Raw genomic sequence first — 26,000 nt, 5'->3', positions numbered from 1 at the left:
CAGTTCCAGCTCTTAATGATCTGTTGTACGTTGCCTTGGCAATGATGCAATATGATGATCCTTTCTTGTACCCATCGTTCGATAAGAGACTCTACAGTCAAATCTATTCTATGGATTGAGAATGTTGTAGACGTTTGGCAAGATCTTCGCCAAAGATTCTCTTAAGCGGATGCTTTTTGAACCTCTAATCATCAAGAAGAGATCTATAGAATACAACAAGGTGAAAGAAATATTTTTGATTTTTACACACAACTAGAGGAGCTTTGGGATGAACTCGAGATACTGCAACCTCTCCATATGTGCACTTATTCAGTTCCATGCAACTGTGGAATTTCCAATTGCGTTCGTGAAGCAAGGGAAAGAGATCGTGCAATCAAGTTTCTTAGAGGTTTAAACGAAATATTTTCCCAATTTATATCCCAAATTATGCTTATGCGTCCTCTTCCTTCAGTAAATGATTTTTTTTTCTCTCGTGACTCAACAAGATGGGCAATTGAATGTTGACTAACAAGTTGATTTTACTAAGGAGTCCAAAGCTCTTCTGAACACTATAGCTCAACAAAGTTTCGTTCCACGTGGTGGAAACGGTTATTCACGCGAGAGAGGTTGCAATGGTATTTCAAGAGGAAGAGGCAGCAAGCTCTACTAGAAATGTTTGATTTTTGCATACTACAACTTCGTTCAACTAACACAATCATAGAGTTGGCAGTTATGAAAACTATCCCCTCTTAAATCTTGTAAGACTTGAACTTACCAAACAAGTATCCAACACTTTAGTCAAACCAAAATATTTTGATTTGAACACCTAGATATTTTTCTGCTTCCGACTTAAACCTCTTGAAATTTTGCAAAAGTTTTAGACTTATAGCACACTAGGTTCATCTGTCCAAATCCAGAGTAACCATTAATATAATAAAGTACTCATAACCTCTTCTAGCTAGAAAGCTAATTGGTCCATATATATCAATATATACCAATTCTAGTTGAATAATTGTGCAAATCCATTTGACCTTGTAAGATTGCTTAGCCATTTTACCTTCCAAATAGGACTTGCATGTAGCTTTTAGCTCAAAGACTATAGAACTTTCAGTCCATCTTTTAACCAAACCATGTTTTTCTTTTGAGGTAATCTGACTCAATCATAAAGGACAAAGATATGTTTCATTTGAAACTTTTATTTCTTTAGTGAATGTTCTTATTCAACCCCTTTTAAATTCAAAATAATAAATTCAATGGGATATAGGTAATAAAGACTATTTAAACAATGTACTATAACAAACAAGACAAAGATGAACTTCAAAATGTAACTGAGAAATCAATTGCATTGTCATACCATATTTTAACCAAACAACTAACAATAATTGAATTCCTATTGAAGTCCGGAACAAATAAACAGTCACCCAAAAGCAAAGTCCTTTAAATAAATTGGCCTACTGCTAATGCAAAAAATTTGAAGCACTGATAGGCATGCCATATTTGAAATTTCTTTGTTCACCGCTGATAGGCATACCATATTTGAACTACTACAAAGAGTATCAAACATAATCTGGTTCCTAAATCATTGATTCATCCACTAACAAGCCTTAACTTACCCATGTCTAGTTCTTTTCATCACAAATGGGCAATTTTTCTTTCAGTGTCCTTTGTGTCTATACTTGAACCACTTGCCTTTCGGCTTCTTCATAGAATCTGGTTTGACAACTGATAACTAAGCCATTTTGTTCTTGTTACCACCCTTAGGTTTTCCCTTGGATTTAACAAGACTCTTAGCAAAACCTGCACTGATTGCATTTTGTTTAGTAGAGCTGCTAGACTCAACAAACATGTCATTAAGAGTCTGAAACATTTCTACTCCACTCTTAACTATGTACACTTGCTTATGCAAGTGTTTGGAAAGACTGACAAGAACGTAACAGCGAACTACCATATCTGCCTTTTCCCAATCTGAGTATTGCCTCTTAGTTTCCATAGACGCATCCTCTACATGTGGCCATGACTTTGGTATGGTAAGGACAAAATTCAGTTTTTCATGTTTAAGAACAAAATCGAGGTTTGTTTTCCATTCTTCATAGTTGGTTCCATCTAGAGATTTTTTGACCCAAAAAAATGGCTAAAAGATTGAAGGAAGTCATTTTCTGAAAACATACAAGGCACACAATTACAAACGTTTAATGCAATAAACTAAATAAGCGCAAGTAGATTCTCATGACTACTTTCGTTTATTGTTAACAATCCTTCATTTTTCTTTACAAGGCTTACGTTGGGCAAGTCACATATAAAAATTAAATTGTTATTTAGGCCTTCGGTGTCATTACCAGAGCCTCATTGGGAGGGTTAATAACTTTGCCAAAGTTGAATGTAGTTAACCATTGTTTAATTTAAAAATTATCCTTAGTATCCAAGCATTGCAGACGTTGGCCGTACAATACTTTACTAAAAATTTAAAATTATGAAGGTTCAATCAAATAAAATCCAGTAGTCATGTTTATTTGTTGGACTTCACATGACCATTTTATTAATGGAGCAACAAATGGAGCCCGCATGTTTTAAAATTAAATATTTAATTTAAAACATTCACTAATTCAATATTTTTACTGAGAATTTTTATAAGCTTTGTTGAATGTAAAATTCATTATTTAATTTCAAAATTATCTTTAATAACTTAGTATTGTCGAGCAATGGGTCATATAATGCTCTATTAAAATTTTGAAATCATTAAGGCTCAATAAAATCAAATCATGCTTATCCGGTGGGGTTTCAAATGATTATTTTTGTGATAGGCCCACAGTGCGCCTGCAGGTTAAATTACTTTCTTAATTTAAATATGTTGCTATAATTATATATATGTCCAATCTAATAAAATCCAATCATGTTTATCCGATGGGGCAACACATAATTATTTTAGTAATGGTCCTATAGTGCGTGTAACGCCTGGCAACTTGCAAAGATCAACAACTGTCCCACACACTAACACGACACTTTTCAACGTGCTTTGTCCTCACTCGCACGCTGATGAGTCTTCAATTTACTATGTTTTAAGGGTCAATATGAGCATGAAATTGAATTAAAAGTAATTAAAAGTTGTGAGAATTATAATTAAATTGTTATTTTATTCTCAATAATATTCTCATAAGATTTCTGATATTTTGCAGTAATTTCAGCTCAATAAAGAGATAATTGGAGATATCAAATAGAGTTGCTTTGGATTTATGAATCATTGAAGATTTTATCAAATCTTCCTTTAAATATTTTTAAGGAAATTTTCCATTAAATTAAAAAAAGGAAGATTTGAAGGATTTGGTCAAAGATATGATTAGAAGATTTGAAGGATTGATTCAAAGATATGATTAGAGATTCTAGTGAAGATTCTAGTGAAGATTCTATTGAAGATTCGATCAAGATTTGAATCAGAGGGAAAATCTTTAACTTACCTCAGATTGTATTGGACCAAGATACAATATGAAGATTTGATCAAGATTTCTAAGCAAGGCATAAACTCTATAAATAGAGACTCAGACCTCAGAGCAAAACATCTTTGGCTGGAGAGAATTCTTGGAGGCTCACGCTGGAGATCAAGACTTCATCTTTTTCTTCTTTTTGTTTATTGTTTTCATGAATACTTTTTATTTCTTTAATTTGTTTAAGTCAGACATGAATATGTCTGGCTAATTTCTTTATGTAGTTGGGATCACGGACCCGATGTGAATCCTATTTTATTTTCTGTATTGTTATTTTATAAATTGATTAGTTAGTTTGTTTTACTCTACTTAGTTTAATTCTTCCATATCCTGTTTAGAACAGGCCATTCTAAATTATAGGACTTTGAGGGTTAGAAGTCACAATAGACATATTGGGGTTTTAATTCAGACAAGGGTAGAATAACAATTTATGTATGATCTAGACATAGGCTTACATAAATTGCGGACTTATAATTCGTTTGCTTAAGTGCATCGTTGAAATTTTCGACGGAATTTATTATTTTAATATTATTTAATGACTTTATTTATTGACGGAAAAGTAAGGCTTCCAACGGAATATATTCCGTTGAAGTTTTCAACGGAAAAAAATTCCGTTGTCAATTTTAACGGAAAAAAAAATTCCATTGTAAATTTCAACGGAAAAAAAAATTTCGTTGCCTTTCGACGAAGGGTTATCCAACAGCAGAATTCTGCCGAAAATTCCGTCAAAAATGATTTTTCAACGGAATTTTCATAATTTCCAACGGAGAAATTCCGTTGAAAATAGAGCTTTTTTTAGTAGTGAATATAAATATGAATAATTATTCGTACTTTGTTAATTTTTCATGTTAAATTTCATAACAGAAAAAAATTAATTTATAAATTATTTCTTTTATATTTAGTTAACAAAATAAAATTAGGATTTAAAAAAAAAACGTGTCCAAGCATGTCCGAGCGTTGACCGCGTGTCCGAAAAAGTTGATTGCGTGTCCAAAAAATGTGTCAGAGAGTTGACCGCGTGTCCCCAAATGTTGACCGCGTGTCCCCAAATGATGCACTTACCACGATTATGAGTTATGGAATATATATATATATATATATATATATATATATATATATATATATATATATATATATATATCGTTACATCTCTTTAGACATTTATGTGTGGCAACAAACCCGCGGACTGTAAATCTGGGTGGTTGTCACGTATTACTGCAGATATGGGCTTGGATTAGATTCCCCCCCCCCCCATTGCACCACCTATCCCGCAGCCTACCCACCCGGAGTGGCATTTTGGTCACAGGTATATTTTATTAACTCATATTGACTAATTTATTACATGTTCATTTGTCGAATGAGTATGATAATGGTTTACACATTCCATTACAGGTTTAATTCCCTACCTCCCTTTAAGCCACATGAGCAGTCTTGGTATCGGGCAAACCTTGACACGCTTTATAGAGACGAGGTTTGTGATATCTATTATTAATTGTTTTTTATTATTTACATATTATAGTTGGTGGTAATTGTGTTTTCTGAATTACTAATTTTTTTATATGTAGGTTGTGTGGCAGCCATACGGAGAGTACCATACAACATTGTTTGTATCTGATCATGAGCGGTACTTATGGTTGGCCATTACTCCTATCATTTGCTTCCACACAGTTGAGTACGCTCAACCGGATCGATGTATGCGACAATTTGGTTTTGATGAGCCCATACCGCGGAGACCAAGAAAGCTTAAGGGTGTTCATGATCTAACTCTGCGAGGGAAGAAGGATGATAATTGGGAGCGTAAGTTGAGGCCCTTCATACATCGATGGACGATCAGGGATACGTCCATACGTATTCCCCCTGCACTGGTCGGGTTGATGTCCCCGAACCATGAGTACCTACACTGGTACAGACAGCGAGGGAAACGGTTTGTCGCCAGGAAAGCTGCCAGGGTTGGACGAGCAGTAAGTTTTGACACTTCAATTATGAATATGATTATGTGTTTATAAATTTTTAATTATATCATGTTGTTTCATTTCTTTATAGATTGATGGGTTGGGCGTGTTTGGGTGCTATAGATTCGTAATTTTTTGCAAAACGACAAATTATTCGTAATTTTTTATTAAAAAAGTAATAAATTAATTTTTTTGCCTTTAATAGCATGTATTTGACTAGTTCAATAAATTGTAATGGCTATTTAATTACTTTTTTAATAGTTATTAATTTAACTTAATATGCTTTTTTGAAGTTTTATTCATTAACATGAAATCTGCAATTATATATCTATTAATACAATTATTACGATTTCAATAATTAATAATTGTAATTATTATAAATATGTTAATCAAAATTACTATTTCAGATTAATGTTTATAATTTTCAATATTAAAAACTTAGTTTCCTAACATGGTTTTTAAAAGCATTGTATAATTTTAAAAGTTATTACGATTTTATTAATTACCACTTATAAAAACAAAAATTACTATTAGTGTTAAATATAAAGAAGCTAATAAAACACGTGTTAAATATTTTGTTATTAATGAATATTTCTTGTTTTGATACAAATAATTAATGAAATAATCATAATAAATAATAACCTAAGAAAAAACGGTTAATTAAGTAAAATAAAGAATCATTAATTATGAATGAAACAGTAATTACAATAACTATGTTATTAAATCCCTTTTCAAATATTCTGCATTAATTAAGAAAAATATTTTTGGAAACCTTAGGCATCAAAAAATTATTCCGGTAAATATTCTAAATATCTAAGAAAGAAAGATTACCTGATTTAAATTTAAATTATGTTGGTAAGAAATAAAATATATCAAATGAAATATCATTGCGTAGATCTCGAAAAGTTATGTGGAATCAAAAAAAGAATTATCTGATTTGGATACTCGAGTCAAAAGTTATGGCCTTTAGAAGTTTTATGATTAAATTAAATTTTTTTTTGAAAAAACAAGTGACACGTGTCACCACCTCATGAGAGACACCCCAGTGGGGCGTCACAGTGTGCAATAAATGCGTAAATATGGCCCAAACTGTCATATTTACGTAATTATTTAATTAAATTACAATAAATAAATTTATTTGCCTTAATGATTGAGTATATTTCTTTCGAAAATTTTTAAATAGGATAGGTTATTATTAACAATTGTTTTTTACTTCCAACTTTATTATTATTGGATTAAAATCTAAACAATAATTCTCATTTAATGTTATTTTACGATTGTTGATTTAATTTTGAGTCCAAGTTAACAAAATTAAATTAATAGAAAGAGGTAACAAGAAAAAAAATTGCTTTATAAATAACTACATTCAACACACTGAGAAAAGAAAAATAATAAAAAAAGACAAATGAAAGCCAATTTAAATATTGGGCTAATTACTTCTTATGCAGCACCAGAAGAAATTAACTTTGCAGCTGAAACAAATGAGAAAAGCGGTTGCGGGAAAATTATTTCCCATTCAGAAGGAGATCTACTTCCTTAAATATTACACCGGAACTTCTTGGGGTTCCAAATTTGGGATCTGAGCTGTATGAGGTGTACGACGGAGGTGCTGAATAATATCGTTGATGTTGAAGCAGAAGGAGGCAACCAGCAAAGGCAGGACGTTGATGATATAACACCACCAAAACTCAGTGATAAGAATCCACGTCAGTGTCTCACATCCAATTACTCCAGAAACGTGGAAAATGATATTGGAAGTTGCCAAGTTGTTCTCAGACTCACCTATGGTTGCAAGGGTATGACAAGATATAACTTTGGTTTTGGTGAGTCTGAGAACCGTAGGTGAGTCTGAGAACCGTAGGTGAGTCTGAGAACAACTTGGCAACTTCCAATATCATTTTCCACGTTTCTGGAGTAATTGGATGTGAGACACTGACGTGGATTCTTATCACTGAGTTTTGGTGGTGTTGTATCATCAATGTCCTGCTTTTGCTGGTTGCCTCCTTCTGCTTCAACTTCAAGGATATTATTCAGCACCTCCGTCGTACACCTCATACAGCTCAGATCCCAAATTTGGAACCCCAAGAAGCTCCGGTGTAATATTTAAGGGAGTAGATCTCCTTCGGAATGGGAAATAATTTTCCCGCAACCGCTTTTCTCATTTGTTTCAGCTGCAAAGTTAATTTCTTCTGGTGCTGCATAAGAAGTAATTAGCCCAATATTTAAATTGGCTTTCATTTGTCTTTTTGTATTATTTTTCTTTTCTCAGTGTGTTGAATGTAGTTATTTATAAAGCAATTTTTTTCTTGTTACCTATTTCTATTAATTTAATTTTGTTAACTTGGACTCAAAATTAAATCAACAATCGTAAAATAACATTAAATGAGAATTATTGTTTAGATTTTAATCCAATAATAATAAAGTTGGGAGTAAAAAACAATTGTTAATAATAATCTATCCTATTTAAAAAATTTCGAAAGAAATATACTCAGTACTATGTTTAATTTTGAAATGTATCTCCATAACGAAATACATTAGTCTCTCGCCACTGAGGAAGACGTGACCAGAAGCCACGTCGGATGCTGCATGAATCCCGCCAGCCCAAATGACGTGTTGCACATGTAACCCGCCACTTCCCTTCATTTCTTCAAGTCTTGCCACATCAATTGACGCATCTTTTGACTCAAATGAAGCTAATTACATTAATTATATTGTCCTCAAGCATCTTTTTGTAACATTGTAATGTTAATAAATTATTTTGTATAAAAAATTTAATAGCATGTATTTAACTAGTTCAAAATTACGGATATTGCACATTGTAATTTTTTTAAATGTATTTCATTACGGAGATACATTTCAAAATTAAACGTAATACATAATTTTTGCCTCAATCATTAACATTAGCAGGGCACACAGTCCAAACCTAAAACCCCAATTTCCGAAATTCACCGCCGCCACCATGGCGGAGCTGAAGCTATCGGAGAGCCGCGACCTGACCCGCATAGAGCGCATAGGCGCTCACTCTCATATCCGCGGCCTCGGCCTGGATTCCTCCCTCGAGCCCCGCGCTGTCTCCGACGGCATGGTCGGCCAAACCGCAGCCAGAAAAGCCGCCGGCGTGATCCTCCAGATGATCAAGGACGGCAAGATCGCCGGTCGCGCCGTACTCCTCGCCGGACAGCCCGGTACCGGTAAAACCGCCATCGCCATGGGAATGGCGAAGTCCCTCGGCCTCGAAACTCCGTTCGCCATGATGGCCGGCAGCGAGCTCTTCTCCCTCGAGATGTCGAAGACCGAAGCCCTCACCCAGGCCTTCCGCAAGGCAATCGGCGTCCGAATCAAGGAAGAGACGGAGGTTATCGAAGGCGAGGTCGTGGAGGTCCAGATCGACCGTCCGGCGGTGACCGGAGCCGCCGTGAAGACCGGGAAGTTGACACTGAAGACGACGGAGATGGAGACGGTGTACGACCTAGGGGCGAAGATGATTGAGTCGCTGGGGAAGGAGAAGGTGACGAGCGGCGACGTTATCGCCATCGACAAGGCCTCAGGGAAGATCACGAAGCTTGGCAGGTCGTTCTCACGGTCGAGGGATTTCGATGCCATGGGACCTCAGGTGAAGTTCGTGCAGTGCCCTGATGGTGAGTTGCAGAAAAGGAAGGAGGTTGTGCATTGCGTTACTCTTCATGAGATTGATGTTATTAATAGCAGGTAGTTAACTTCACTCTTTTGATCAACGTTTTGGTCTTGAGAATGTCGTGATTATTTCAGTCACTTATGTTATCATCATTCAGTTAACTAACTTGTTATTAGACAATGCTGGTTTTAGAGGAAAGGATTTCCACGTTCTATATCTTATATTTCTTAATGGAAGTAACCACATCATGGAGCTGTGGAACTAATGGCATATTTTTGGATTAGCTTAATTTTTAGGGAAAAATCTTTAGAAAAAACATTACAAGTACTCTTTTTGATGTAAGTATTTTAAATAAAAAATAAGTTATCCCAAGCGCATAATAAAAATATTGCTATGTGCCTTTATTGAATTGGTGGGTAGATCTCTGCTGAAACTTTTGTGTTCTTCATGTTTTTGATTCGTCATCTTATTTGCTTCTAGAGTATATGAGGAATATTCTAATGTGCTTGGTATGATAGTGGGATACATTTTCAGTACCCATATAGTATTGAGAACACAATACTACACCTACTAAAATTATAAACATATTACTCACCTGACTGCATTTATTTCACCCGTTTCTTTATTTTTAATGTCACGGGTCCATATTTTATAATTTTAGTGAGGAAGTATGTATTACAAGAGTACTAAAAATTCACTTGTGGTAGTGGAATGTAAACTTACCAAGGGAGGCCTTGTTTTCACGGTGGTCAGTTTTTGTGCTACTTTAGCAAGTGCACTATTCTCTTAGTTGAGATTACTGTTTAACAAAATCAATAATGAAAGCTTTGATATATGACTCTCGTGTCCTTTGCAGTTAATGATTTAATGAAGCGCCATTTTTGTTCCACTCTATGATGTTGAATGGTTATGAGGTGGCTTTTATCAAGTTTTCCAACTTATCTTTATTATACATCATTTAGCTGTTTATGTCCTTTGTCTATGAAGGGGATTCACTTTTAACTTGTTGATTAGGGTTTTTAAATTGCTGTAAAGGTCACTTCTTAGTTCTCTTTCTATCATCCAATTCTGTTCCGTCAATTTCAGGACACAGGGGTTTCTGGCTCTTTTCACTGGTGATACAGGTGAAATTCGTGCGGAAGTCAGAGAACAAATTGACACCAAAGTGGCAGAGTGGAGAGAGGAAGGAAAGGCAGAGATTGTGCCTGGTGTCCTTTTCATTGATGAGGTGCACATGCTGGACATAGAGTGCTTTTCATTTCTCAATCGAGCTCTGGAGAATGAGATGGCTCCGATATTAGTTGTTGCTACCAACAGAGGCATCACAACGATTCGAGGCACAACCTACAAATCCCCACATGGGATTCCCATTGATCTGCTTGATCGCCTACTCATCATCTCTACTCAACCTTATACAGAGGATGACATTCGCAAAATTCTGGACATCAGATGCGAAGAGGAGGATGTAGAAATGGCTGAAGGTGCAAAGTGTTTGTTAACAAAAATAGGTGTAGAAACATCGTTGAGATATGCTATTCATCTAATCACAGCAGCTGCATTGGCATGCCAAAAGCGAAAGGGAACAATGGTGGATATGGAAGATATAAATCGGGTGTACAATCTGTTTTTGGATGTCAAAAGATCAACACAATATTTGATGGAGTATCAAAATCAGTACATGTTCAATGAAACAGGAGAAGTTGATGAAGATGATATGGTCTCCTGAAACTCACGAACTTTAGCTTTTGAGAGTTTGTAATTAGCTGCTCAGTCTTTGTTCATGTAAGTTGCAGCAATATATTCCAGGATCTGGTGGATCTGTGCAATATCGGTACTATGCATGTGAGGGGCTGCACTGTATTTTTATTTTAGTTTTTTAATATTTTTAAATTTCCTGTATCATCCGTGCACTATCAGGCTCTTGTTCTTGCACGAGTCATCAATGGAGAGTAGCTTAAGAGTAATTTTTAGGTAGGCACGCCACAATTTAGATGCTCAAATTATTATTTTACGAGTGTAAGGATATGTGAATTTTATTAGAAATGATCCTATCTTTGAAAATTTGTTTGGACACGATGAATACGAGTTTTCTTGAATTCCAAGTTTGTGAATATGGAGCAAGTGAAACGTAGTTAATAGCTTTACTACGATAATAGTTAAGGGACTTCCATATTTATCAAACTATCTTGGGTTAGGCAGTTTCAAGTTCTTACTTTCGGCCACTGAATGGAATGAAGAACAAGCATATGAAATGTTCATATATTGTAGAGAAACTGAAGAATTAGGAAAAAGTTGAAGCAAACAATGGAAGTAGTCTACGTTTCCTCCTAACTTGCTTTTATCATTTTATTTGATTGGAAGCAAAGTCATAGCGTAATATCAAGATTGGGTTTTCTAGTATTTGATCTATAACCATAATGATTCTTTTCTGAATAAAATTACAGATTGTTATTGGTTATTTTCTGAAATAAACTTTTTCTTACTATATTTTGACCTCCGTCATAAAATTCAATTAAAAAATATTTACCAAAAATACTCAAACAAGCATCGTAAATTCAGTGTCTAATTATTTTATAATAAAACATTGGGTTTATCTAATCTATTAGAGAAAATCTCACATGTTATAGACACACAGGTGGTGCGGCCAGCCATTAAAAAAGAGAGGAAAAATAGACAAACAAAAATTTCACAGTTTTTTTTTAAAAAAAAAAATTAGAGTTACCCAACCCTAATTATCTCTTTGAGACGAGTTGCTCCCTCCGATATCTCCACGAGCTTCGACTCTTTGAGCCGGCTATGAGACTAATCCGGAGTGCGGGGGAACAGTGATGGCTAAAGGTTCAACCCCTTCCCCAAGAATACATTCAGCGGGAATCGAACACATATTCAACTCCACTAACTCAGCGCCAAGTTACCAACTGAGCTGCACCCATTGAGTAGTTTTTTTAAAAATCTATTAGAGATAAAACTACTCTTAATATTACATGAGAGTAGTTTTTTCCTAAAACATTTATTAAAAAACCTCAATTATTGAATCTTCCAATTTTATTACACAAAAACCTACATGCGAATGTGACATATGTAACGTACAAATCTCAATCCCCTATATCCTCTCATCCCTCCGTTTCAAAAGCGCAGGACCTTCTAAATTATCGCTAGATTCCAAATTAAGACAGTTTATTTTTTGCTTTTTCTTGAGAAAAATTAATTAAAAAGTATATTTAATTTTTTTAAGATAAGTAGATAACTTTTATTTTAGAATGAAAACTAAAAAATAACTTATTTCAATTATTTTTAAACATATTAAAAATAGGGTTTGTTATTTTTGCAGTGTGGATAAATTATTTACATTAAATTCAAAATGATGTTGTTTCGAGCAAAAATTAAAGTATTTTTATAATTATAATTTATTTTAAGATTATAATAATTTCTTAATGTTTAAACCCAAGATGACATCATTGTAGAAATATTGAAGCCTTAAAACTAATTTTTTTAAAAATCATGAAATTGTTTTAAATTTAAATCCATGACTCTCAATCCATTATTACCACAAAAATTAAAAGTTAAAAATAAATTTCAAAGTTACTATAATAAAATGAATAATAATAATAATAATAGCAATATTGTTAAGAAAATATTTAAAAAAAAGAAAAAAAAAAAAGACAAAAGGCTCTCTTCCTTCTCTCTCTTCCATAGTGGGTTTGTGGTATGCGAAGTTAGCATCTCCTCCTCCGCCTCGCATGAGCTTCCGCCACTGCCGTCGTCGTCGTCGCAGCCATGCCAACGACGTCCACATCCTCCTCCGCGCGCCTCTCCCCCGATACTATTCTGAACCGCCTCGTCTCCACTGATTGCGAGGTCAAGCTCAAAGCCATCCGAGATGTGAAGAACCAGATCATCGGCAACCGGACCAAGAAGCTCTCCTACATTAAGCTCGGTGCCGTCCCCGCCATCTCCGCCGCACTCGCCGACTCCAAGTCAACTCCCGACCTCATTGTCCAGTCCGCCGCCGCACTTGGCAGCTTCGCCTGCCGCGTCGACGCCGGCGTCTGCGCCGTCCTCGATGCTGGAGCTTTCCCTCATTTGGTTAGGCTCCTCTCCGTTCCCGACGAGAAGGTGAATTCCATTGATTTCAACCTGTTTTTTCCTTTTTCCTTTTCCTTTTCTATTTTTCTTTCTTGTTTGGTTTTTCTGAAAATTGATGCAAGCTCAGAACTTCTAGAATGATCACTGAGTGTTTATGATTATTGCTATCGGTTTGATTTTTATTTTTATTTTTTAATTTAAAGAAATGTAGATTGTTTGATCCCCAATTTGTTCGGTTTTCTTCGTGAATATTCAATGAAGATGGCAATTATAAGCTGTTACGATTTTGTTTCATTTCAAAGTAGTTAAGTATTTATCTTTAGCTGACTAGTGCTTCTTGTTATGCTCTCAGCTAAGGGCTCATTTAAAATTCAATTACCTTTTCTAGAGTTTAATTATGGTTTTGGTATTATTATTTCTGCTCCCTAGTACTTGCTCAGTGGTATAAATTTTGGATTTCAATTTATTTATTATTATTTTTCCTTATACTGAATTAATAAGTAGGAATATAGTCTTTTGGATGTTTTTGTTTAATGATGAATTATTGGTGTGTTCTATCCAGTTTGTGGATAGAATGCTTATTGGTTTTTGGTAGAGCAGGTTATTTGTGTGGTTGTGCCACGGTGCAAACTTTTTATATTTCTTGCGTACTGATAAATATGAAACTTAGGATTAGGGAAATGCGTGGTAGGGTGGAGAGGGAATGTAACGGATGTGAAAATTCAAGCAGTGAATTGATTGCAATAGTTTGTTGGAAAGATATAAATAGGAAAGTCAATTTTATTATTTATTATTTTTCTCTGTTTTTAATGCCATATTCATTTCGAATGCCATTTTATGGCTCTTTCTCTCCTTCATTTCAGGTTGTAGATGCTGCTGCTCGTTCTTTACGAATGATTTATCAATCAAAACTAGCTCCGAAGTATGATTTTTTTCAAGAGGAAAACATGCAATTTCTTCTTTCACTATTGAAAAGTGAGAATGAAAATCTTACTGGACTAGGTGCAGGGATTGTTATTCATTCTTGTGAGATAAGTGTGGAACAAAATATATTATGCTATGCTGGTGTTTTAGAGAAGCTTACTAGCCTTCTTGATGGTTCTCTAACTCAGCGAGATGCTAGTCTAGAGTCCTTAGCTGCAATTATCAAAAACAACCCTGAAGCTGTTTCTAAATTTATGGAGCTTCATAGTGGAAGAGCTTTAAGTTCTCTAATTGAATTAACTAAGGACAGATATCCTCGTACAAGGTTACTAGCCTGCTTGTGCTTGATATGTGTGAAGAATGCTTCTTCTTGCTATCTCCAAGACATAGGAATCAAAACCAAATTGATATACATTTTGCTAGAGCTCCTTGATGATTCTGGTCAAGTTGGAGATGAAGCTTCTTTTGCTTTCTCGAGTTTAATTGCAGAGAAGGAAGATTTGCAGAAGTTAGCATTTGAGGCAAATGCTATTGACAAGTTCAACAGTCTCTTACAAAAGCGACCTTTACATCCTAGACGGCTTGAAGGGATATTTCTAGCCATGGCTGATCTTTGCTCAAAATTGGAGTGCTGCAGGTCCAGTTTTTTTTCATTGCAGGTCTGTTGCTTGTAACCTTTTTTAGCATATTTTATTTACATGCATGATTATCTTCCCTGCTGCAAAAACAAGATATGAAAGTTATAAAGAAAAAGCTGCAGTCAGCCATTTCTATAGCAAGTCATTCATTATATATAAGAGTTGTTGGCTCTTAATTTATTACCTTTTTTATAATACCATAGACAAGGGTGCACACTAGGATGAAAGGTAACAGGAGGTTTATGATTGGAGATAATGTAAAAATAATGTGGAAGGGTGCTAATTAGGAAAAACTGAAACTACTAGGCGTGAAGTATCCTTTTCCAGATTTTTTTCCCCTGCTCTCCTTTTCGCGTGGCATCTTGTCATTTTGGAATCTGTGAATATTATTTATAGGTGGTATTGAATTTGGGCATTTATTGCTGTTGACATAATGTTTTATACCATCACAAGTTACCATTTATGAACACATTTGAATCAGTGCTTAACCATGTTTTTTCCTCATAGATGACTAGAGCCAATTCTAGTGTTTCTTCTCAATCTCATGATGGATGAAGTTAAAAAAGACTTGCACCACTAAACTGTGTATTTAAATCCTATGCCCACTTTCAACTTCTAACACTTTTGTGAATACAGGTTTTAAATCTAGTAGTTGATGCCTTAACTCATGATGATGCCAATGTCCGAACTGCAGCCTGCATTTGCTTAAGAAGTGTCTCGCGCTCAATCAAGGTCTGTAACATGAGGCGACATCTGGCACTTGAAGTATTTTATGCTATTGCAATGTATAGCTAAATTCTCATAAAATTCCATTCAGAATTTGAGTGCAGGTCGTTTTATGAATGAAAGGGTTGTCTGTCCTTTGGTTCGGCTTCTCTCTGATCTTTCTACTTCTGTTCAGGTATTTCTATTGTATCTAAAATGTTCATTTTTCTCCTAGTTATGTTATACTGAGTATTGCTAGGATTGAAAAAGGGAACATGCCAATTGCACTAAAGGATTGGATTCTAAACTTTTGAGTTTGAAGGGTAGGAGACAAAAAATTAATTGAATATGTATCTGTTACTCATATAAATTTATGTGACTAGGTATATGCTGTTCAGATGCTATACTGAGTACTGCAAAAAGGAAATGCCATCATGCTATAGGATTTGACTCTGATATTTAGTCGGAAGGGTACAAGGCAGAAAATGAATTGAATATATATCTGTTACTTATATAAATTTATATGGGACTATGTGTATGCTGTTCTGATGATAATTCAGATGTTATTCTCTTTTGATCTAAGTTTAAGACATTTATACGTTGTCCAATTCATATAAAAAGGTTGTGCTATGAGAAGCACCGGCATGTTGTTAAACAAATTCAAACTATTGAGCACTAAAAGTGTTTTTTCTGGCATTAAATGAGGTCATCACAAGGGCTGTAATATATATTATCATATCAATAATCATAATTAGAAGCTTACCTTTAATTAGACTAATGTCCTTTTCTCCACAAGACTTTTTTTATTATTATTATTTTCATTTTTTTTTGTTTTTGTTTGTGTGTGTGTGTGTGTGTGTGTGGGGGGGGGGGGGGGAAGAGCTTGTACAATTGACAAAGTCCATGGATTCCTCTTTAAGGTTAAATGCTGTATGGGCCTTGAGGAACATGGTATTCCTTGCAGATAAAATGTGCAAGGAACGAATTTTCGTGGAGTTGACTGCATCTTCAATGGCTAGCCTTATCTGTGGTATAGACACTTAAGATTATTTCTGACTAATTGGTACATAAAATCAAATATCTTGATTGTGTATTCTTTGCAGATCCTGAGCCTTCTGTTCAAGACCAAGCTCTGGCCCTTGTTCGCAATTTTGTTGATGGATGTATGTACTCTGTTGAATATGCTTTTGCTGAAGATGGTATCATACTAGATGCTGTAGGAAGGCAATTACGAAAATCTTCAAGAATTCAAATTGGGATACAGGTTGGAGTTAACATTTGAAATTATTGTTGTTTAGAGCAAAATTGTTGATTTCCACATTCTACTAATATCATTCTGTTGTAATTTTTCATATTTTATTTGGTGCATTGGAGGTGCAAGCACCTAGGTAGGGGAGGGGACAAGTTGTTTGGTAAGGGATTGAACGTCTTGTATCATTATCCCTCCCTAGTCTTAGAGACTGGGTCCAATGTCAATTGAGTTACAATCTTGTTTGGCTGTAATTTATCATTTTTTTAGAAGTCTAAATGGAGTGTCATTTCTATTTGTCAATACCTTGCTTGAAATAACAAACTAATATGATTAACATATGAAAAGGAAAGGATTGATTTTGTTGTTGTTTTGTTCTAAGCTGATTATGTCTTTTGGTTTTCTCTTCCATGTAGGGGATGTATGTTCTCAGTAATATTGCAAGTGGAAATGAGTTTCATAAGGAAACTGTAATGCAGCTACTCTTTCCTAAAGAAGAGAATGGGCCTCACTCTTTCTTCAACCAGTTTTTACAGAGTAATGACAGTCGGTTACGAACAGCTGCTGTTTGGGTCATAGTAAATCTGACTTTTCCTAAGAGTCCCGGTGCATTTGGTCGTATTGTAAACCTGCGTAGTTTTGGCATAGTTTCTCAAATAAAGAGAATGGTCAATGATTCTTGCATGGATGTGAAGGTCCTTTAATCTTCATCCCTGAATTGGTTGTTCTGTACTTTCATTTAGTGGTTTGGTAAATTTTCTTCTGTTGATGCAGCTTCGTGCAACACTTGCACTTGAGCAGATTATTACTTTTGGCGATAGCTTAATGTAATGAAATCCTCTGTTCCAAGCCCTATGGCTGCAAGCAAAGTGGAGGGGTGTTGATAGAATTTATTTCCTCCTGTTCACACCTTTTATATACATATGTGATATCCTGCTTTCTGCATCAGCTTTCAATGTGGTACGTTTCAATATATGTTTTTCAATGCTATTTTTTCTTTCACCTAGCATTGTTTGCCACTTCTGGTATGAGTTTACCAATATTATATGTTTCCCCTGAAGTTTCTTGACTAGATGGTATTGTTGTTCTAATGTGTCAAATTGCTGCTTTCTTTTTTCATGTTTCCTTTGCAGGTGTATCAAATTGCTTTAGTTTCTCTTTGAGTAAACTCTTAAATTGATCCTCCAAAGATTCCGGTGTGACCACATTAGTTCTCCAAAGTTTTTTTGTAATCAAAATTGTCTCTCGAATATCTAAAATGTCACCACATTTGTTTTGATGGAGGACTTTAGTGCTGACACAAAAGGACGAATTTGATAACTGTTTTGTATCTTTGAGGACTAATTTGGTTACAAGAATCTTTGGAGAACTAAGGTGGTAACACACCAATCTTTGAAGGACCAATTTAGAGATATACTCTCTCTCGTTTTAACCAGTCGGAGCAGTGTAAGAGCTTTTGATTCTGTGACAACTCTTGACCAGGTTATTGTCAAAATCTCATTTTCATATTGCGTAGATTGTGTTACTTTATGTAAATCAGATGATCATGGTAGATTTACAGGCCTTAGTGTTGTAAGATATGAGTAGTAAGTGTCAATTTTAGCATCAAGTTCAACTTAATTCTGGTTCAGGCATATTGACAAATAGCGGAATTGTCCATGTAAGCAACATTTCAAGGTGTAGTGTTTGAGGATGTTTTTGGCATTGATGAATGCCTTGTAAGAATTTTTTTTTTTCCTTGTGCTGGTTCAATAAATTACTTGATCTATGGTCAGTAAAGCTTGTAGCCCACTTGGCTTCAACGGTGCTTGTTTGTCATGTATTTTATATTCCAATATTTTGTTTACGAACAACTTTTTCAGGAAGCTTAATATTTTGTCAATTTAGATAGAAAAGTTCACAAATGTTTATGGGGGGATGACAATGAGTCAATGACAATGATGGGTGGTGGTTGTGGTCGGCAATATGTGTTGAGGGCGCAGGGATAAGTCATGAATGGTTAGTATTTTATTTTATTTTATTTTTTGCTTTCTATTCTTGAAAATGGAAAAACAGCATCCTCCCCCCCCCCCCCCCCCCCCCCTCTAAAAAAAACAAAAAAATCACTATGAGAATGCTTATATGTCTCAGATGTTAAAAATATTTCTCGTATAATATATTATGTTGTGTGGAACATATGTGATCAGCTGAAAGCACACATTTACAGATTTAGATAAACAGATTGGCCAAAAATGCAGATTAAGCAACTCTGTTCATTCATCGTTTTTTTCCGCCGTATTAATGATGCTCCAGCAGCATATTCAAATTTAGCTTCCTGGTATAAAAAGAAATTTTGAGTTGTGTAAAATGGGCTGTGTTTTGATTTTCTATTTATGAACGAAGCTTGTTCTCAATCCATAGACTGGGCCGAATTGAAGAAACACTCTTATACATATTCTTTTAGACGGTAAATATAAATGGGTTTGATGTTTTTTTACATTATAGGAGATGAAGTTATATTTTATATACATATAAAAATGTGTGAGATTCATGTGGAGCATATGAAGAGGAGAAAAAAAAAATGAGTTTTATATATTTTTATTTGTATCTAAGAGATAAAATTATTTTCTATTACACGAAAGACAATATAAAATTACAATGAGTTTATTAGAAGATGAAAATGGTGATTTGTATCTGAGGTGGATGAAGTACGATGATTCGAAGAGGCAATCGTGTGAACCATGGTTCTGAGAGTCACTGTATAAGCCTAAGGTGATTTGATGATTAGGGGGTTGGTGAATAGGATACAATTCTGACCGGAGAGGATTTGGTAGAGTAGCAGCAAGCTCAGATAATGGAGAATATAATGGTTTTAGTAAGATGATCTATTTATAAGATGGAGAATATTCCTTTTCGGCATGGAAAATGTGATGTAATAATCGTCCTGGGTTCTTTCAGGATGACGTTGCATTATCCTTGATGGGAAAAAAGTCACACGTCGGCGAAGAAAGTGAGGTGACATGTATTGAGAGTCAATCGCTCCAAATGTTGTGTTTGAGGCTTTGCTGGGCAGCTGTTTGGACTGGCTAAACAAGGTCGTCCGACCGATTTAAAACATAATGAAATATAGAATTCATATTCTATTATTTTCCTTTTACTTTTCTTCCTTTTTACCTCTTTCCGTTAAGTTACAAATAATTTTTCTGTTAGTATGTTCGACGCCACCAATTGTGACGGTGTTGGTTTGAATTGAGTTGACATGGAAAAAGCATATTCAATTGTATTTAAACTGAAACGCACGGTTACACCTGGGAAGATAAGAGACTACTTCACAAGATTCGATTCCAGGTTATGTTTGCCTATAAAATATTTTATAGTACAAAGTTCAACTTGATAGAACTAAAGAAAGTAGTTTGATTAATGTTTTAAGTTGTAATTGTCACACTGAATTCGAGGTCGAATAATTTAGATAATAATTCAAAAAAGTTTCTACTATAGTCTAATATATGTACTAGAACTTTTTTCATGTGAATTGTGTAAATCTATCGTTATCTTGTACCAAAAAAAAAAAAAAGCAGTAAAATATCAAGAAGTCCGTGGTTTCAATATTGAAATTTTCAATTAAGTTTATTCTTTGCAACACACTTGAAAAGTAATGATTAATTTCTGGTGGATGCAATAGTCTACTTATTTGTATGAAAATTGGTCGACACTACTAATGGTAGTTGACACCTGGCAACTGGCAAGTTTGTCCCCTGCATAATACTTTTGATAAGTACTATCACTTCCAAAGAATTCGGAAGCTGATAAGGCTTGTAATCTAGAAATTGGTTGCAAACAATCTTAGCAAATCGCAAATGCCTAGTATTTTTACCCACTTGCAAATCCTTAATCCCAAACTATCGAAATAATGGATTATGTATTTAAAAAAGTATAGATATATACACAATTTACATAACGTAAAACTGAGAATTTGTATTACATAAATGGCACTTTTGGAAACAAAACAGATTGGTATTGAACCAAAAATATACCTAGACTAGGAAGAGGTTGAAGACAGAAAGGGCAAATTTGAGATGAATGATCTTGAATTATTAGCCAATTGTTTCTATGTTTGTGTCATCTGAGGGCCATATTACTGTCTCCATGAGCCGTTCCCTCATTAACTCCAAGTTTTCATCAGAGATTTCTTGATATATCTCAGCATGATTACATTTCTGCATAAAATGATAGAGGTGGAGAAAGGTTATAAATTTAAAAACATAACCTTTTCCTAAAAGATTTTACTTGCCTTGGATATCATAGTGTGTTTTTGAATTCTATTACCTTGACCCATTTACCATAAAGGTGAAGCCGAGTTACCATCACCCTTTCAGCAAGCTCTTGGTGCTCCTATCAATTGGGCGAGAAGATATATGAAATCATTTACATTGTCATCACGTAACACATTGTGAAATATATGGCATCAAATAAATCCCATGTTTACTTGAAAATTATATGAACGAAATCTAATGTAAAGGAATTAGATGTAGACATTGAAGTCGGATGTATTTACAAGGGATATAGGGATAGAGAAAGACTGGGTAGTATAGAAATTATTCCCTTCATTTTTATGATTGAAGAGTTTTCAGCTTGAGAAAAGACCCCTAACATGCTGACAAGGATGTACTTTTTCTAATCAGTGTGAGTTTTAAAAAACGTAAGTGTGGCAGTTTTTAACATTTGGCATAAGAAGAAAATGAACAAAGTAGCTTGTAATAACAACTCTTTGAGTTTGACCTGCATGCGTAAAAGATAAAGGCACCATAATACTATAAAGCAGGGTTGAGGAAAGGGTCAAATCCATTATTAGGGTCGGGGTCAATAATAAGTATCAGGCCTTACACATCACACTAAACTGTTGTGCCAAAGTTCCCCTTCATATGTAAATAATAAGAGCAATATTTTCAACATAAGTGAGGCAATACACTCGACTCAACTTGGACCAAGACCGAGTTTGTCAAGTTCATGTTTGGAAAGTGGAATGAAGAACATACTTTCTGATAGAAGGAAGGGTATAACCCATCAGAAGCATAAGTTGCATTGGTAATTTGATAGAATATAAAAGGAGGGGAACAACTATTGAAGATGTTTTCAGCAAAAATAACATAGAGATGCAAATGTCCAAGTGAGGGAGATTGCAAAAGTTATAGTAGGGAATTCAAGAGAGCCTGAGGCAAAAAAATAAAATAAAATTGACATGGGTAGAGGTTAAAAGAAGGGATCTGAATATTAGGGGAAGCAAACACAATAATATTGTGAGGTAATAATATTTTGTATAGATAATGGATAGAGCACAAGAATATGTAAAGGGCATCCAAACTCCAAAATAGTTTCAATCTTAAGATTTATGTAGCTGACACTAAATATCTAGTATTAGCACTCCTATTGTTTCCTATGTGGATGTGCCATGTATAATTGGACTGAAGAGAATATGCACTTGAAATTTTGAGTATGGTGCTATATTTAGTAGGGTACTTGAAATCAAAGGACAGAAGCCATAATAACATACCTTATTTTTTACTGAAAATTCTCGACAAATGAAATAACTAACTAGGGTATGAAAGATTCACCTTTCCAAGGGACCGGATAAAACGTTTCCCATCTGCTGGTTTGTTTGATGCAACAAAACTGCCAATACATAAAACACAACCAACAATTATCTAAATAATTACCTTTACTATTAAATTGTAAAGCTCTAGGAAGATGCAAATAAATATGGTCAAAATTGCAAAATGTGCTTACCTGTTGATTGGTATATCTTTTAACAAAATTAAGATTTCCCATAGACGTGTAATTTTGGCATAATTAAAGACAGATTGACTAAAATCTTCCAGGATCAAGAATATAATTGTGAAAAAGCTATTGAATCACCAGGTTCGAGTTTAATAATCATACTGAACCTGCTTAAATTGATCAAATCTTGTACAACATGATAAACATTAATCCTTTATACTAATAATTCTAACAATATCCTGTTGTCTTCACTTGCTTCATATTGTATAACTTTGCAAAAGAAATAGTAAAAATAACAAATCTTGTTTTCATGATTTTCTTTACAAGGAAATGTAAGAAAAATGATGATTTTGTAATTATAAATAGAAAACATATCAACTAAAAATCAACATCACCTTAAAAAAAAAAAAAAAAACAAGTGCACCCTTAACATGCTATTACACATGAAAATCATTTTCAAACAAAAATAATTACAAGGGCATAGAAGTTATGGTTGAAACATTGTTCCTACAATAAAGATTTAACTTACTTATAGAACCATGTATATTTAGGTGGATTCATCTCATACAACTGCTGAAGAACGGTCCTCACAGCTTTGTACGTGAAATAGTTGAGCATTTGCTGTTTCCATAGATGAGGTCAGTTAGATTGCATACAAAGATTACAACAGTTTTCATATTAGTGATGGTTAATGGAAGATATGTTAAAATAGTCAATATTCTCATTTAATATAAAAAAGACTCATAATTCTTGAAAATGATCCTCCTCTTATTTAAGAATGCAAGCTGGCTTTGTAGGAAGCAGATCTCATCTTTCTAATGGAGAAAATTTCAAAGCAGCATCTTGAGAAAATCAGCACTAACATGCAAATTGAAAATTTGAGGAAATTCACAAGGAAAACTGTAATATTTTGTTACATATTAAGGGAAAAATATTTCTCCAGTCACCGGAGATAAAGTTATCTCCGGTAAGCTCAAAATGACGTCGTTTTGGGTTATAAGATTAAAAAATTATAATGATAAAGACTAATATAACCCTGCAATATATTATAATTACGAAAACACCTTGATTTCCGTCCTAAAACGACGTCGTTTTGGACTCACCGGAGATAACTTAGCTCTATTGACTGGAGAAATCCTTTACCCATAAATTAAAACCTTTGTTAAACCTTTATTATTATATATCAATTACTCTTTCTAGTACCTCTATTTCCTTCTTAACATATTTCATGTTGAGATAAATAATTTCCGTGCTTTCATCTAATGTAAGCAAGAAAAGGAATTGGAGTTGGTTAATTAATCTTTTCATGGAAACAGCAATAATTTTAAAGCTTCTCTAAGGACTCCTATTACAAGCTACAACTTATAATTATCTAATAAATGACATTTTCCATAATGGTACAATGTCCAAAAGCTCTGGCTACTGACTAGAATCTCTTAGAATATGTTATAAGCAACTTTAACCTATGTCCAAAAAGTAAAACAAAGCAATGATGGTAAAGGAGAAATTGAACATAATAAAAACAGAAACCAAATTAGAAATGGTATGTTTCAAACATTGGGATCTGAGAGTTTAACCCCCCAAAAATATTGATTATATTACCGTTTTAACATCTTCAAAGTTGTCATCATACTGGCCACCAAGCTCATTGACAATGGTGAATCTCCTATCCCTGCGCTGCTTCTTGCAACTTCTGCTAACACAGAGCCTCCACCCCCTTCCAGGATCAGTGAAGGAACTGTTCAACTCCATAGTTCCACGCCTCAACAAGTGCTTCTTTCCCATCAAATTCTTCCACAAAACAACATCTCCACCACTCCTTAGATTGACACTAGTTGTGGGAAGAGCATCCACACACAAACATGGACCAGTGTGAGAGTCCAACACTGATGAACCCACAACAGATAGAGCACCAACCATCTTCTCTCACAAAGCCAAGTTAAACAACAACAACAAGAACAACAACTCCAAAAAACACCCAGATGAAAAAATGGTGTCAAAAGACAGTGAAACTAACTCAATAAATAAAGAGATGGATGCACACCAAAACAAAAAACACCAAGGTAGGGATAGTGGGTAAACAAGAAAGTTGGAAATTGAAGAAGTTGTAGTCAAAGACGCATGCAGTGTTTGTGTGAAAGTTGAAGAAGAGAAAGAGAAGGCAATTGGGTGTAAGGAAAAGTAAACTATAGAGAGAGATGAAGAGGGTGTGAGATTTTTGAAGGGTGTGTGTGAACCTTAACCAGACAAATTTATGAGGTCCAAAATTTCCCAAAGTGAAGGATTCAAATTGACATTGTCTTCTAGCCACGTGGTTGTGAATCTTTGTCACTGTTACATGCTTAGAATCGTACTTTTAACACACGTATGAAATCATATGTATGAACGTAGGTGAATCTAAGATGCCCCTTACCAACCAATGCACAGATCACGCACACATTTGCATGTGCTTCCACGTTGTGACTTCCAATTAAATGTAGCATTAATGTTGGATCATATTCACATTCTTCATTATTAGTTCCTACATTTAATTAACTGTTTATATTCTTTTTCAATACAGATAATTTGAAAATTAAAACTAAGTAAATAATTGAAAATATTGCAAGAAATAGTAGTTATTTTGCACATTTTTAATATATACATATTATTTCTCATTGGTCCAAAATGTATATGTATTAAAAATAAAAAGTAAATAAATATACAATCTCAACCGAACTCTTTTTTTAGGGATTAGGGTTTATCCTTTTAATAGATATAAAATTATGTTATTTTAAACGAGAAAAAGAAATAGATAATAAAAATTATGACGAAAGTGAGAGATTTTTTTATTTAAATTTTAAATAAAAAATATTACTTTTAACTAAAAGAACCCTCCTTTAAAAGGATAAATATTTCTTCCTTTTTTTAATACTTGTTTATAAATTTTGGTTAAAGTACTAGCGCCTCTTAAGTGCTAACTTATAAGAATTGATGAATTGGGTGTTTTAGAAAATAAATAAAATAATCTGAATAAAGAAAATTAGTAAAATATTTTGCTGTCAAACATGATAAGTATATATCTTTTGATGATTTGGTTCTATAGCCCATCACTACTGTTTGAAGATTGATTCAGTTTGTAAGCCCAATCTATTCTACCAAAAACAGTTTAATGTTGAGCCTAGATTTTCATGGGCCGTTTCCATTAACGAAAGTAGGTCTGCTCCCGACCCAAAACCGTTACTAGCCCAAATAGGTTAGTCCAATTAGATCTGACCCTGATCCATTTATCTCAATCAACATTTTTTATCTGATTTAATTTAACGAAAAAATATTTATCATTTTAAAAGATTTAATTTCGTATTATTTTTAGTAAAACGAGACGAACGTGTTTTAGTAAATATTTATTGATCTTTTATATTCTCTCCCCGGCATAATACTTAATTGTGTAAGATATTCCCCATTGTTCTATTCTCCAAAATATTTTATCTTTCTCTTTTCTTTTAATTTTGTGAAGGAGTGAGAGTGTAAAAAGTTAATAAATATTAGGGGTGTTCACGGTCTGGATTGGATCGGTTTTGGAAGCAAAAATCATATGATCTAATTCTTTCGGTTTGATCATAT

General features: G+C 34.2%; 2 protein-coding genes and 1 pseudogene across 3 annotated transcripts; 2 read left to right on the top strand and 1 right to left on the bottom strand.

Moving 5' to 3' along the window:
- The first annotated feature begins 8,291 nt into the window (after window positions 1-8,291).
- LOC133318336 (uncharacterized) lies at window positions 8,292-11,115 on the top strand. Its single transcript, XM_061520327.1, has 2 exons — window positions 8,292-9,118; window positions 10,131-11,115. The coding sequence occupies exons 1-2, from the start codon at window positions 8,370-8,372 to the stop codon at window positions 10,768-10,770; spliced, it is 1,389 nt and encodes a 462-aa protein (XP_061376311.1). The 5' UTR covers window positions 8,292-8,369; the 3' UTR covers window positions 10,771-11,115.
- A 1,644-nt stretch (window positions 11,116-12,759) lies between these two features.
- On the top strand, window positions 12,760-18,447 carry LOC133318345 (uncharacterized; annotated as a pseudogene).
- Window positions 18,448-20,527: 2,080 nt separating this feature from the next.
- LOC133318319 (chaperonin-like RbcX protein 2, chloroplastic) lies at window positions 20,528-24,610 on the bottom strand. 2 transcript variants are annotated; one of them, XM_061520317.1, is made up of 6 exons: window positions 24,231-24,610; window positions 24,003-24,191; window positions 22,930-23,021; window positions 22,238-22,295; window positions 20,952-21,017; window positions 20,528-20,842 (listed from the first exon to the last, which is right to left on the bottom strand). In XM_061520317.1, exons 1-6 carry the CDS (start codon window positions 24,318-24,320, stop codon window positions 20,720-20,722), a joined length of 618 nt encoding a protein of 205 aa, XP_061376301.1. In that variant the 5' UTR covers window positions 24,321-24,610; the 3' UTR covers window positions 20,528-20,719. The 2 variants fall into 2 exon arrangements, with proteins under 2 accessions (XP_061376301.1, XP_061376296.1); XM_061520312.1 differs by having other exon boundaries at window positions 24,003-24,609.
- Between the last annotated feature and the right edge of the window lie 1,390 nt (window positions 24,611-26,000).

Source organism: Gastrolobium bilobum, unplaced genomic scaffold (assembly GCF_033153095.1).
Source record: "Gastrolobium bilobum isolate Gb01-03AN ecotype WA unplaced genomic scaffold, APGP_CSIRO_Gbil_v1 utg4792, whole genome shotgun sequence".
NCBI classification, from domain to species: Eukaryota; Viridiplantae; Streptophyta; class Magnoliopsida; order Fabales; family Fabaceae; genus Gastrolobium; species Gastrolobium bilobum.
This window is presented reverse-complemented; position numbering and strand designations above follow the sequence as displayed.

Excerpts from the sequence above, each read along its gene's own strand:
- LOC133318319 (XM_061520312.1), bottom strand. The coding sequence starts at position 24,320 with ATGGTTGGTGCTCTATCTGTTGTGGGTTCATCAGTGTTGGACTCTCAC. Across the intron at positions 23,022-24,002 it reads ACTTTGAAGATGTTAAAACG|CAAATGCTCAACTATTTCAC; the intron begins GTAATATAATCA and ends CTATGGAAACAG. Across the intron at positions 21,018-22,237 it reads TTATCCGGTCCCTTGGAAAG|GAGCACCAAGAGCTTGCTGA; the intron begins GTGAATCTTTCA and ends CCCAATTGATAG.
- LOC133318336 (XM_061520327.1), top strand. The coding sequence starts at position 8,370 with ATGGCGGAGCTGAAGCTATCGGAGAGCCGCGACCTGACCCGCATAGAG. Across the intron at positions 9,119-10,130 it reads ATTGATGTTATTAATAGCAG|GACACAGGGGTTTCTGGCTC; the intron begins GTAGTTAACTTC and ends CGTCAATTTCAG.